At 40.1% G+C, this 15,406-nt stretch overlaps 1 protein-coding gene across 3 annotated transcripts in view; it reads right to left on the bottom strand.

The window, feature by feature from the left end:
• Positions 1–819: 819 nt before the first annotated feature.
• si:dkey-191m6.4 (rho GTPase-activating protein 22) overlaps positions 820–15,406 on the bottom strand; it is a 29,161-nt gene continuing 14,574 nt past the window's right edge. For 2 of the 3 annotated variants that reach the window (XM_064320821.1, XM_064320824.1), the window contains 7 exons: positions 9,602–9,730; positions 7,169–7,376; positions 6,304–6,436; positions 5,687–5,760; positions 4,985–5,106; positions 3,864–4,782; positions 820–2,890 (listed from right to left, as the gene is read on the bottom strand). In XM_064320821.1, the coding sequence (XP_064176891.1) occupies positions 2,668–2,890; positions 3,864–4,782; positions 4,985–5,106; positions 5,687–5,760; positions 6,304–6,436; positions 7,169–7,376; positions 9,602–9,730 (1,808 nt within the window). In that variant the 3' untranslated portion in view covers positions 820–2,667. Of the gene's footprint in view, positions 2,891–3,863; positions 4,783–4,984; positions 5,107–5,686; positions 5,761–6,303; positions 6,437–7,168; positions 7,377–8,069; positions 8,718–9,601; positions 9,731–15,406 lie in introns of those variants that run through there. The other variant, XM_064320823.1, reaches the window with a different exon arrangement.

The following is a 15,406-nucleotide window of genomic DNA, read 5'->3' as shown; positions in this document are numbered from 1 at the left end:
TTTGTTAGCCCGTTGTAATTGACTCAAAACGTTTGATACAGTTATGTGAGGTATGCGGTAGTTCTGCATAATTAACATTGGTGATACAGTACAAGCAAACTGGAAATCACCTTCCGCACTTTTTATCCGGGTAAAATAACAGGTTAATTCTAGTAATCTTCCCTTTAGCTTTTTCAGACTGCCGTAATTTTACTCAATTTTACTGCCATTTTTCAATTCCACGAAAAGACCAGGAAGACTATGGACTCATTTATGGTGCATGGTTCGCATCTGGAGGGCACACTTCGCTGCTCGGCTAGCAGTAACTTCGAAGGAAAGCAAACGGTGGCTGTACCACTACTAATTTACATTTTCACGCAAGTCCGAGTTTTCGTTCTATTCTTGTCATTTTGCGATTAGCCTATATGGAATTGACGACGAGAAAGTAATAAAACAGCAAATTGTTTACAACGTGTGCATGTTTTCTGCTGTTAATGAATGTGTTTGAGAGGATATATGAAAATCAATAAATACAAAAGTAACCATATATAGTCATTGTTGGTAACCCGTTGTATATAAGTGGAATAAACCCCTCCGGGCTGTCCCGGTTATTAGAAAATAATGTAGGCTACTTCGGTGGTAATATGGGGTTACAGAAGAAATCATATGACAGATGGACCGACGACAACGTCAGTGGGCTAATTTGCCTAATCTTCGCGGTACTTTAGACCCCGGTGGAAACGCAGACAACCATTGGCTGAAGGAACCTTTTAGTTCCTGGTAACGTAGTTCCTGGGACTGAAAGTTCCGGGTAATTTTGGTGGAAACGCGGCTTAAATTAGCACATGCCCTGTGGCAGTTTTTGGCAATCAGAATTTGAAGCCAAAACCACCCCTGGAAGCAGGTGGAAGCAAACAACTTGATGTGATGAAAAGGATCATTTCCATCACCATCTAATCTGCTTTCGTGTCACATTTTCCCAAATACTAAAGGAATCCTGATTCTGGTTCTGATTTGGAAACACTGTAATTTGTGTCATGACTCATACAACTGTCTAAATGTGTAGTGAAATACAATATCTCATTCCAAATGAGAAAAATAAAGATGACCACAGTTCCACAATTGTATGCTTCATTAGACAATCAATTTGACACTCCACTCTTATTGGGATGATACGTGTGAAAAACCATTTCATTCTCATAGCACACATCACAATACCTTTCATATTTAGAATAAATAGGCCAACATTTGTAATTGTTGAAAAACTGTTCTTGGTTTTACATATACAGTAAAAAAACAAACAAAAAAGAAACATACACTTCCACAAAATATGCTTAAAAAAACGGTACTTTGATGGAAGGAAGAAATTTCTGATAGAATACTTTAATATATGACAGATATTGACGTAAACTGAAAATAAATATTTTTAATTACAATACCCCACATATTAGCATGATTTGGTAATTTTGAGTGTGAAATGCAAGATATCCAGAGCTAAGGTGAGAAGGTGGTAAATGTATATATATCGAACATGATTTCCTGACTGATAACCATTTCTATTCCAATCACACAACCTGTTCTGTTCCACATGCAATAATCCTTTAAAGGCACTATTATGGCAAGACACTGCTTCCGTTATGTGTGTTTGTGTGTGTGTGTGGGTCGAGAGAGAGAGAGAGATGGGCTGAATGAGGAGAGTCGGAATTTGAGAATGGCTGTGTCTGTCAGTCTGTCTATGTGTTTAAACAAAAAGCCACTCGTGGTCAGTTCTATGTATAAAAATGAATTATGACTGCTGTTCTGGTCAGATGCAGTAGAATCATGCTTTGGTATTATCTGGTAATTTAGGCATAATATGAAAGCCATATGATGCCAACAATTTATTTGCAATAAATATCCAAATCCACAACATTACTTTTAAGGTAAAAAAAGAAACAAAACAATTAAAGTCGTACCAGAGGTCTACAGCTTTGGAGCAGATGTAAACCAAAGACCGAGGTGCTGTGACAAAACAGCATGGAATTCCTTACAGTATCAAGAGTAACAATGACAAGGCAGTCAGTCCATAATGAACATGCTATAGCCCTATTAAAAAAGTCACACACACACACACTCACAGACAAAAGCGTGGGTGTGTGTGTGTGTGTGTGTGTACACACGTATAACCCATAATGTTTGAGACAAAGACATTCTTTTTAAAAAATTTAACTCTGTACTCTGCAATTTTATATTTGTAATCAAACAATTAGCATGTATAAATGCGCAGATTCTCAGCTTTTATTAAAGGGTATTTTTAAACATTTTGTTTCACCATGTAGAAATGACAGCACTTTTTATACACAGTCCCCCATTTCAGACACCATTGTGGAGTGCAATGCCAAACCATGAAGAAATATGTCTTTGTCCCAAACATTATGACACTCACCGTATATATATATATATATATATATATATATATATACACCAGGCCATAAGGTTGAATATAAAACATTGCCAATTTCCTATTTGCAATACAAAACATATTCTGTAGAACAGAACTTACAAAGCATATTCTTTTTTCATTTATTCCACAATATATGTATATACTCACATTACATATATTAAATTGGCAACAATTAAATAAAAATTAATTCTACTGTCTTTTACATGTACAACTTTTTTGTAAGGGCATTTTTGTCAGTGTGGATTTCATATGTTGCTGGTCCGTGCACCCAGAGTCAGGTCCCCCAGTGTGGAGAAGAACTGCTCCATCTCCTCCTGCAGGACGCGGTTCCGGTTCTCCGCGTCCTCCCGAGCGCGCTCCGAGTTCCGCAGCTTGATCTCCAGCATCCTCTGCTTCTTCCTCTCCTGGTCCATCTCGTGCTCCAGCTTCTCCATCTGGACACACAGGGCTGCACTTGACTCCTCCAGCCTGCAGGGGGAGACCATGAGCATCTCAACCAGGTGTTTCTCACACATAACATGACATCTATTTCCTGGAGAAAGTAAAGAATTCTCCAAGAAACTAAGGTTCTGAGAAACAACTCTTAGGTTCCAGCATGGTTCTGGACCACAGAACACTTTGCTAATCAATCCAGAAGGCATGTGACTAGTGAGCCCTGATTTAAAATTCAAGGATTGGAATTTAACTTTCACTTACAATGCAAGATAGCGTCAAAGTCTATAAAATGTGTTTAAAATACAAAAATAAACATGACATTTCTGTCAGAGATGGCTGAGTGAATACTGAAGTAATGCCTCAGTTTAAACAACAACAACTTTTCTGAAAAGGATGCTGGAAACACATTTAGCTGTTAGTATAAATAGTAAATAGTATAAATGAAGACAAATAATGTTGCAGTATTCCACCCATTGAGTGTTCTGGTTAGTGTAAATCTCTGTGTATTGTGCTTTTTTGGATTAGGTTTTTGAGATTGTTACTTCAATCTTCAATTCCATGTTTGTACTTTAAATTACCAGAACTTTCATATGACAGCCCCTAATTATAATGTATAACTTTGAAAAGCAACCACAATCCAGCTTAACTGCTCTTTTTATGGTAAAGGAATGTCAGTCTTTCTACAAGACATTGTGTCTAAAGGCTATATCATGAGAATTGCACACTTGCAATTAGGTCACATATAAGAACAGAAAATGAATGTCAGCTCTTTCAGCCCCAATGCAAACCACAAACATTTCGAGTAGGAAGTGAAAGTATGGCCCATGGTCAATTTCTATGTAATTTACATTAAAATAGATATGGAGCTTTTCAAAATGATTGGCAAAATCACCCATCAAGAATTTTAAGGGGCCTCTCAAAATTTTGTTTTCACACAAGCTTTCAGCTCCTAGGATTTAAATTATTATAGATGCATTTCTTGGAGGCAGGATCCCTGGCTCCTTACTTTCTAATCCGGGTCTCGTAGGTTAGCTTCTGCATCCTCAGCTCTTCCCTCAGTTCCTCCACCAGTTCGGTAAGTGCTTTTGAGTGGCCATCGTCAGTGGCATGAGGCATGGCAGGGTCGGAGGTCACGTCCCTGCTCTCGCTGTGTCCTCCACAGGGGACACGGAGCTCCAGCCCCGCCTCGCTACTGTCCCCTGTCTCCGATGCCCTCTCTTCGGCTCCGCCCCGATCCCCCTCGGACTCCGGCCACTCCCCCTTCCCGCAGTCCGAGGAACCCGAGAGTTCGCTGGTCGAATCCGGCACGGAGATGTCACAGGAGGAGGTGGACCAGGGGGCGCTGGCCACACTGGGCACGCTCAGGCTGGATGAGGTCACATTGTCGTAAGTGGACAGTCTCTGGGATGACCCTGAGTCTCTGACCCGCTCCCCTGAGGAGGTACGGCGGTGTCCCCTCAAGGAGGACAGTCCATTCAACAGCCAGTTTCCCCCCGACAGGCTGGAGACGTCCACGGAGGAGCCACCCAGTCCCACTTTAGCTGGGTTGGGACGTGAGCCCGAGCCCTTGAAGGAGTATTTCCAGGTGGGGAGAGACTTCACCTGCTTGCTGGGGCTGACCACCCCTGTTCCCACTGCTGGGCTGGACCCCTCTGATTCCCCCTCCCCTTTTCCCTGAGGAACCAGCCTGGAGGCAACAATATCCAAAGAGGAGGAGCTTCCATTCAGGTCATCGGCCGAGTTGGCGCCCCTCTCTGTCGTAGGGTATCCGTGGAGGTCTTCTTCAGAGATCCACCCCACTGTGCTGTGCTGACCCTGTACCCTGACCTCCAGCTGTACCACTGGGTCCTCCCTGTCCCGGCAAACAAACAGCCGGGTATGTTCACTGATCAGGACAGTCATAAGGTGCTGCACCATAGATGTTCCTGCATGGAGACAACAAAAGCTAATAAAATCCACTTCCACAGTAGTAGAAACTCAAGCGATGTTATATAAATTCCAGACTAATATGAGCAATACAGAAAGCATTAAAATTGATAAGAGACATATTCTGAGTTAGAATACAAATGTATAATAATAATAATAATAATAATAAACAGCTGAACAGCTAAAAGTGCTATGCTGTACCTTCCATTATGGTCACTGGGTCCTCCATTTTAGGACGTAGGATATTTGGTCCAAACACTGTGGCTAAGTTCTGGACGCTCATTTTATTTTCATTTGCATGAGATTGAACTTCATCGAGGAATCTGCAAATTGAAGAGAAAAGCTTTGAAAGATTAAAAAAGAATATAGACTATTACAACATGTATTTTAAACCTAACCATGTGTATTTAGATATCATTGTGGTCTGTATAAACTTGATTTGTAATCTTTCACTTACACTACAGATGGACCATACCTAAGTTACATATACTCCATCAGCTAGCCAACAAGAAATACATACAATACCATATAAAAGGAAAAATTCCAGCTGGAATCTACACTGCATATCACAGATGTTAATCTCATTGTGATTGCCCAAACATGAAAGAGGTAGTACACCATGGAAGGCATGTGTGTGGAAGCAGGAGGCTGAAATATCTACACTCACCTTGCTTTCTTATTCATCAACCAAAACCTAGGATTTATTATAACAGGGGCAGCTCTCAAGGAACTGTCCTTGAATTACTTCTTGCTTTACAGCATGCAGATGAGCAAATTAAATCACCTTTGAATAAACTATTTGTTTCAAATGTATTTCATTATGTAATGTTTAATATTTATGAGTCTAATCAGCCAGGGAGGTCAATAGATGTACTGGGATCGGAAGGAAGTTGGAGGACTCACTTGCATATGTATTTCAGAAGGTTATAATTGGCCTGAGGAAGAGTTTTCACTTGTTTTGTCAGCTCCTGCATTCCCTGTAGGTAAATAAATACCATTATGTATTATACCCTGCATAAGTTGCTCATCTCTGTCAAGGAAATACATTAACACCACATCTTACAGTAGCCAATAGGCATTTATGAACTAGATCTAAATGCAGTGTAACACCAATATCAAAAACATCACACACCTAATGCAATGGACTTATTTTTGATAAGACCCCTTAGCCCCTTGTAAACAAAAAAAATCACAAGACCTTTAAAACTACAGTCACAAATGGCACTTCCCCCTTACGTAAATGGCGCTGGGGCCTTTTCTGACTACATTCCCAGAGATGTGGACACTGTCGCTGTGCGTGGGTGACAGGGAAGAAAGGGCCAAGCCAAAGCATTTGTTCACCAAGATGTCATCTGTTATTGGATTCTTTCATCCGCCACGGTTGTATCACCCGGCTCGAGCGTCAGAGAGAGGATCACCATGTTAAGTAGAGGATATAGTGACAGATGGTGACACGTTAACTCTGGACGGTGGGCGGGAGAGACCGCTTGATCTCCAACCTCTGACATGCTCTCACTCACCTCTTCCTCATCCTTGCCAAGCAGCTGAGCACAGGTGAGAAAGTCCTGGTACTTGGCGAAGGGGACGACCGGCTCCGGAAGCTCGCGGAGGTACAGCTTCAGGAGGGACGCCACCGTGTGGACATCTGTGTTGCTGTGAGGAGGTCAGAGGAAGGTCATCTTAGCACGTTCACGGAAAAAGCCACTGACATGCTAAATGAGATGCCATTTAGCCTACCCAGAATTCAAGATGAGACCATGTGTTAGTTTTATCTCGGGAGATGCATTAGCTAACGCAATGACTTGGCTGTGTGGCTGTTTGCCACATGTTACACAACCCTTCCCTTTTGGTTTCATCTTTAATATGATTTTCCAAAACCTTACATTCAACCTCCAGTTAATTCATGCACCCTTCACTATAAATATTATGAATATCCAATAAATCTTACTATCACATGCAGGACACTTGTGTGACAAAAAAGCAGCTGCATTACAATTTATCTCCCCATTGTTTATGGTAAAGAAATATCAATGTCCCCACACTTAAACTATGATTACCTTGGGATATTATTTTACATTAGTGTGAATTGCATCATTCCTAAATGAACAAAATATAATAACATTTTGTGTGTGTGACTAGCCTTCATTTTTGTTCACATTCTGGTACACATAAGTGCCTGTATTTTATATGCATTTTATATAGTTAACTTTCTGTTTAGGTTTCTGTATAAGATCTATAATGGAAAAGCATCTAAATTTGACATTGTTCATGCAGTAGTTCATGTCACATTAAACGGATATATGTAATTCACAATCCATGTCTTAAGATAATCTGAGGCTTTGCTGCCACCAGACAGAAACGGAAGTTGGTGGAGTAGTCGCCTACCTGTCAAAAAGAGGTTTGTCCCCGCAATCAAAGGCGTCCTGTAGCTCTTTAACGAGGTTGGCTTGTCCGGGCATCCGAAAGAGGCCCTCTTCATTCAGACCCTGTTCCCTTATGAAGTCCACGCACTGTTCCACCAGCAGTGGAGCCAGCCGATGGCCAAACTTCTTCTCGTACTGTACAGTGTCCTCCAGCCGCTGGCCGAATATCCCTGCGGGGACAAGACATGCGGGCATCTTCCACTGCACAGTTTTAAGCAGTGAGAGAGAGAACAAAAAAAACAAAAAAAAAACGGAAAACAAAACTGCTCACACCTGTGTTCACTGTCTTCCATTATGAAAGGTCATATATGCCAGTATACAATTAAATATTAAATCCAGAATATAAGTAATGGATTTTAGCCACGTGTTAAAACGTATCACCAAATACACATTTACAATGAATGTAATTTTGCAACAGTTGCCTATTGCAACCAATGCATTCCACAATGCCATTTTTATGATTTATGCTTGTTAACATTTTTAGGAAAAAACATTTTGCCACCGAAAGATCCAGCAAGAAATATTGCTTACCCTACTCATGTTAGTACACTGCTCATAAATTACAGGAACTTGTTATAATTCTTGAAAAAGAAGCAGAATTTCATAGAGGCAGGATGAAACTATAGCTTCCAAAGGAAATATATAATTTAAATAAATAATTTAATGATAGTAATTTCGTAATTGCATGTTTGTTACTTAAGCCGAATAAACTTCCGATAGGTAAAACGAACAAAATTAAATTATAAAACCGTGACAGCGAATTTGTCTGAGCGTCATTGAGCGTCCCAACTGTGCGCTTTTGTCGCCTATCCAGTGCCTTAAAACCGCGTTGTCTACTATAGAGAAATATAAAATGGCAATACCTAGAGATTTCTCACTGCATTGCCGAAAAGAACAGTCACCGTCACTCTCACCAGTCAGCGCACAGAAGCTGCGGTGCGCCAGCGAGCAAGAGCTGCAGAGAAGCAGGGTCCGAACCTCTGGGACCAGGTACTTTGCCAATTTTCCATGTCTTAGCACTGGTAGTTCCGCGGAAAGAATCCAACCCGACTCACGCCTTCGAAAAGGAGAGCGTCTCATTAAAGCACCGTGTAGGCTATGCCTTACTTTGGTCACTTTCTGTATGCCTAAACACACACAGCACAGCAGATCACTGTTGTAGAGACTAGAAATCACTAAAGGTGTCCGGAACGAGCGGTCCTGCACGCGGAGGGTCCAAACGGACTGTAGCCTATATTCGCCTGTCTTTCAATAGACTAATACAGTTTGTTATTCTAGAAAGAAGTTTCTACATAGGTCACGAGCTATGGCCGAGGCGTTGCTGTTACCAATAGATTATGAATATAATTGAGGGACAGTTCTATTCTCGATGACTAGTGGGGTGGGCCTTGACGCATTCCGTGATCGCGCATACCCCATATTCCAATCCGCAATAGGCTATATCCCTTGAAAAAACAAAGTGGAACCCTCATTTAACATCGTAAAGTCTTCATCTTGGAGCTTTCTAACGCAAAAGATATATATTTTTTTCTACAAAATAAATAAATAAATAAACAAACACACATGAATTCCTGCACACGCTTTGGAAAATAATTTCTTTTCTTAATTTGCAGGAGGCCGAGTTGGCACAGAGTTCCATAGGCTAATGTGACTTTACAAATGGCAGCTGGAATGCCTCTCTATAATTCTTAGACGATTCCATTAATCTCAGTTATCACGACCGCTATTAATTAATTATATACATATTTAAGCTTCTGCTTCTTCATATTGATTGTAGTAAGGTTTATATTGCACGGGGCACTGGCATGTGGAGTCTTATTGGCATCAGATGACGCTATTTTTTTAAAAATAGGCTACTATAGTGATAGTGTGTATGTTTGAAAGTGTTTTGTTTCAACACGCAGACAGTACAGCTCTGACAGGAGTTGATTTACATTTCGCGATATGGCTATAAATAACCCGTTCTTTGTAACATAATGCCTGAAAATCCAGACGTCTCGTCACACCAGCACTGTAAGCCTTCAGATATTTTTGCATGCACTGAACGTTATGCATTTTAAATGCACAGCAAGCTGTTGAATTCAGAGGCCAAGATAGGAATGAGATGAAGTGGGCTATATATGTATTATTGCCTATTTCAAACCTCATTTGCAATGCAAAAAAGCTTTTTTTTTTAGCACAGCAAATTCCACCTCCAACTGAGCTGCAGGTGATGTATGTAATATATAAATAAAGACGTAGTAGTGAAGCACATTGCTGTGCATAAACTGTGGGCGTGCATGGGAACACAAAGCACGGGCATCAGCCAGTCAGAATTTAGCATTAATCCAACAGTCCAATAAGTATGACTTTTAGAATTTTTGTCACATTTCTTTTTATTCATTTCATTGTGTACCTCCTCCGAAGGGAGACCAGATGACACGACGAATGGCTTTGACCCAGTCGTCCATGTCGGTCTGAGAGTTGGCCATGAGCAGGAAGGCTTCATGACTGATGGCCGCTCGGTCCTTCTCCCCAACCCCACCTGCAGCACACACAGAGAAGGGGGATAGGCAGTTCAGACACATGAGGACATTCAAGAACATCGCACCATCCTATCAGCCTCTTTCTCTCCTAAACTGTAATGACTACTAATACATTACACCGTACATTCCATAAGAAGCCTTTCCACCAGCTTCAGCTATCCATGCTGGGATAGGGCTGGAGGCTATCCCAGCATGAATTGGGCGAGAGGCAAGAATAAACCTTGGACAGGTCGCCAATCAATCGTAGGGCACACAGGCCATTGTCTCACACTGTCATACCAACATTGCCAGCAATTTTGAGTCCCCAATTAGCCTAATTTCCATGTCTTTGGACTGTGGGAGTAAACCAGTGTACCCAGAAGAAACACTCACAGACATGGGGAGGATACGCAAACTCTACACAGAAGGGTACCAGGCTGGGATTCAAACCAGGGACCTTATTGCTGTGAGGTGACTGCTGTTCCATCACCAAAATATAAAACTGTAAAAAGTAGAACATTTAAAATGAAAGCAACAACAATGACAGGATTCAATGGCATTCAAATTAAAATAATTCTGTGAAGCATTCTGAATAAATGAGCAATCTGAGTAATCCTGGTGAAAGAGGAAGAATTTTACTGTATCACGAGGAATCACAACAGTGGAGAATATCACACTCACATCTGTGTGTACCTTCTTGACCTACTGCTCACAACAAGCAACTCAAAATTGCAGATAGCCTGTTAAGAGTGGCAGTGACATTGTATAAATACAATATGTATATGTCACCAGCATCGTGAACTTGCATTTTTGTTTGTATAGGCTCCTGTGAAACATTTGAACGTGTCTGACAACATTGATGTAATATGTAATATGTCATTCTAAATGGCATGCTCAGCCCACAGGCAGAGACTGAATGCACAATGAAATTCAAGTCAGACATTTGGAGTGATGTTGTGCATATCAACACTGCACTTGCTACCCATGACTGATTTCATCACCTTATATGTTACTGATCAATGTGTTACCATTCATTTCAAATGTATTCAAAATTCTGGTAACCACACTCATACTGAATAACATATCGGTGTGTTTTCATAAGTCAGTACTGTGGACTGGAATTTCTGGTATGTTGATTAACTTGATCTGAAATACCCTCCATATTCGTTTGTGCTCTTGCTGTACATAAGTCCTTTCCAATATAAATACAATATACAGTAAAAACACCCCTAGCAATAAGACTACAGATTAGTACAAATTCAAAAGTTGTGAAGAAGAGCACTTTACTGAATTATTAACTGCATTATATACTTAAAATATCCATTTAATAAAGCTGGCATTTGGCACTGGCATAAAGCTTGAATCAAAAGCTTCTCAATCTGTTCTCGAAAAAAAAAAAAAAAAAAAAATCCCCCAACCATCATTCATGTATCTGAGACAGCTGTCTTTAGGAGGCAGGGCAATTAAGCATTGAGCCTCCCTGTGACACCATCTGAGACGGCCTGGCTCACAGCAGGGCGTCTGCTGTGACTGTGCAATCGAATGCTAATGTCACATTTCTGAACAGCCTCCGGGTAACCGGTGTCACGTCTTTCACCGGGGACCCGAAAGCTGATGATCCTCCTTCTCACAAACAAAGATAACGATCCGGCACACCGGAAAAAAATGAATGAGCTGCTCTTATTTCCCGTTTTTTCCTTTTTTTTTTTTTTTGCAATTTCAAGAGCTGCTTTGATCGATGAGAAACCACTAATGCAGGGTGACTTATAATACAAGAAATACAACAGTTTATGAGAGCAACCATTGTATATGCAAGTCGCTTTTATTTTCCTCAGAAGCCAGAGAAATTCTGAGAACATGCTGGTGACAGGTACAGTACACTCAGAAAAAAATGTATGAAAAGTGGCTAAAAAGGTCCTAACACTTAATAATGTGGTGGTATCCTACAGGTATATTCACTCATACCCCTAGCCAGCAATACATAATTCATTTTTTCTGCCTGTAAATGGTATGTATTTGCACCCAAATAGAACATTATTGTACTTTCATGGTACATTTGGGAAATATGGTCCTTAAAGAACAAAAATGTTCTTCCACTGTACTTTTATTTCTGGGAGTGTATGAACTGAAAACAGAATTCTATTTGCCATTTCTCTCTCCAACTGCTCAATGGGCAATTTATCACTCTCACTTTCCAAGTGATTATGTCATCATCACAATGTGGCACCACAATACTGCCAAGCAAAGCCACACGGTCCCCTATCCTGAAATAACACAAGGTCTCATCTTTTAATAACCATAATGACGTTATGACATTCGCTAAATCACCTGACACAACACAGCTCTTAAAACCATTTTCCTTGAACAGCACGATTTTTATTGCCTCTTTTTTTTTATAGGTATCTTTAATTACAAGCCTCTTGTCACTGGAAGCCAGGTCTGTGGAGTTTTTGTATATTATATTAATTAACCCTTACTGGAACATGACATGACAATGACTGAGAGAAATGTTTATATGCTAACAGAAAATAAGTACATTTTGTGTTAAAAACGTGATAATATTATGAATTTGTCAATGCCAACACAGCATAAAACATAAGTATTCTTAGGGATTTGTTTGGTAAATACTACAACATATATTGACAGCTACACAATGTCAAACCAGACAGACCCCCACATTTTGGTAGCACATGCTTAAAAAACAGGCAGCATGATGTACACATTTCCTTATAGAAATGAAGAAATACATTTACCCTTAATGTTTTCTGTGCCATGGGCCACAGACCACATACGAAAAAGCAGGATCACATTTTCTAATGATGTTATGATATAATTTTGTAATTTGATTGTGCACCACTAGATGGCAAGAATACATTGGGCCCCTTTAGTCGGAATCTTAAAGTTATTACCCTTCACATTGTTTCCAGCCTTGCATCTGTCTAAATTCCTTTTTGTTTTATTAGTGATAAAATGGTTACTGGTGTCATTTAAAACTCATGCCACTGTAATCGCGATGTCAAGCAGCTGGACAACAGCTTAGGGGTGGATCCTCGATATCCTGAGGCTGAAGGTGGTTTTCTTTTTTTGGTTTCATAAAATATACTTTTTTTCTTTGATATATGACCAGAAAAGCCAAACAAAAAAACAAACAAACATGAAGACGGTGTTCATTGAGAGTGAGTAATCTAATGTGAAGGCACAAACAGTGGGTCAAATTCTGCCATAGACATGCTGCGTTGATATCACGTGCTGTGTAATTTGATGCCAGAGCCTTTCAGAAGGTGAGCCGGAGCATACGATATCTTCGCGCTAAGTGCTTTTGGCAGACGTCCCAGCCAAACACACAATATTCTCACAGTGTTCCCATAGCGCGGTGGCAATGTTTCCTTTCAGGTTTTCTGAAATGACTGCTTCGCCAAAACATGACAGTGAGGGCTGAGTGAGGGGCATTCAGAGGGGCGTCGCCTGGATACAGAGGGACAGTGAGAAATTAATTTTAGATATGATATTAAGGTTGTGATTTTTTCAAGGGCACGTTATTAACGTTCGGGGGACCGCTGACGTTGGAATGTGGGAAGTCTGGGGGCCGACGGCACTCTGCGGCGTGACTAATGTGCTTTCGCTCTGTCAGGAGCGAGACGTGTGTGGATTTGCCAAGGCTTCTGATATCACGCTTTCCCAACTGAACACGCTAGAGTCCCCCTGCACTGTTTATTAGCTGATCCATTACTCGCAACTGCACAGCTGTGTGTGTGTGTGTGTGTGTGTGTGATTGTGTACATATGTTTGTGTGCGTGTGTATATGTGTGTGTGTGTGTGCGTGTGTGTGTGTGCTGGGGGTGAGCAGAGTAAATTAAAATGACAGGAAAGAAAAAACAGAGACAAAAATATCAAAATGCTTAGTTTTCTGTTACAACTGGTCGCTGACACCTAATACAATGCGCTTTTTGCAAGGCTAGATTAATTGTGATTAATTGTGTTTTCCTGTATTTAAGACCAAATTGGAATACCTGGTTCTGTATTGCATGCCATGGAACATTTGAATAAGCATTTTTTGGGGGGGTGAGGCATGATAGGCAATTTGTTTTAATGTAATGCTTGGACAGAGACCAACAGTTACCGCCTTCCTGTCTAAAGAAATCATGTACTTCAACTGACACTCTTTGACTTTCACCCGTTCTCCACACAGGCTTATTTGGAAGTTCGTATAGGTTAATGCATGTCATTAGGCTTTCCTAGATCCCTTTGGCTTAATGAGGCTGCTCAGGCCAACTCCTCTCATAAAGTCTGTCCTGCTGATAAAGAATCAGGCTACAGTCTACTGCTGCTTTTCATCCACAGATTCACTTTAGCAGTGAGTTTGCTGAGAAGGGTTTATCGTGGTGTTTCTGTGTTTCTCTCCAAAGAAGCTGTATATCTCTTCTGATAAAGATTAAAACAGTCAAAATGCAGCTACGTCTCCTCTTAGGAAGATACAGACATTTCAATAAATAGATTTTAGAAAGAAAGCACTTTGTTTGTAAACTTAAAAAAAAAGCACTCTGTGCGCTAGCTTTTTTCTATTCACGTAATCCAACACAGTTTTTAGAGTGTTAGAAGTTGTTTATATGTTGGTTGCTGGATGGCTCATTCTGCAGTGTATAGGTAGGCACAACTATTTATGGATATTGATATAGAGCTTATGGATGTGTTATTCAATGCTTACGACAGCATCATGTGTCTTATGTAGTACCCTTCTCAGAAAGTGTTAGAATTATGTGTAGGGCACAGTGCTAGCACAGGTTAATCTCTCAACTCTGTCCCAATGTGCAGCACTTGACAAAACTACTTATTTATGATGTGGGCCTTAAACAGGTTGAAAAGGGTACTTTTTCATTCTTTCAGAATGTCATAGTATGACCTTGAATTGGCTCGGAAGCCAAATAAGGAGAGTTACCAAGTGGAAATGACAGAATGTGAATATTCAAGAAAAATGGAACATTCACTAGTTATTTGCCTACTTGCACTTTTATTTTGAAAATACAGTCTTTCCAAAACTGTTATTTGTTTGATGCAGCGGTCATGTATAGCTCAATATATCAATTTCAGGCACAAACAAAAAAGTCACATCTGTAATGGCCCACATCTGCCAAATATCAATAATAGAAAAGGATCATTATCTTGTGGAGTGAAAGGTTGATGTGCTGTATGAGGATGGAGACCAGGGCAGCTGGTGGGGAACTTGACTTGTTCCAATTTTTTTTCTTTAGAGGAACACATGTAGATAATTAATCCACAGATTAACTGAGAAATGATGCTGAAATATATAAATGGCCTGACCAAATTCAGATAAAAGCCAGTATTCAAAAGGAAAATGACAGCTTTTGGCATTTGTTTTTATTCTTAAAATTAATCTTATATATTTTTTGTATTCATTTTGTTAATTTATTTTAAATACAACACCCTGAGGAACTGACATTTTTATAAACTCTTTTTGAAATAATGAGAGAAAATTAGCCAGACTAGTTGGCATCTTTATATGTGCTGTACCAAAGCTGTTGGGAAGGTTGTCATGGATACAAGAAAGGTTAAATCATTTGTTTCTCCACAAATTTTCTTTGTGACAAATAACTCCATATTGATATTTACTTAAGAATTACCTTGTTTATTACGGTCTGTAATAACTCTCTCTTTCCCCAGTTTCACACAAATACACA

The sequence above is a fragment of the Anguilla rostrata genome, chromosome 2 (genome assembly GCF_018555375.3).
Source record: "Anguilla rostrata isolate EN2019 chromosome 2, ASM1855537v3, whole genome shotgun sequence".
NCBI lineage: Eukaryota > Metazoa > Chordata > Actinopteri > Anguilliformes > Anguillidae > Anguilla > Anguilla rostrata.
Note: the sequence above shows the minus strand (reverse complement) of the source record. Positions and strands in the feature narration are given on the sequence as shown.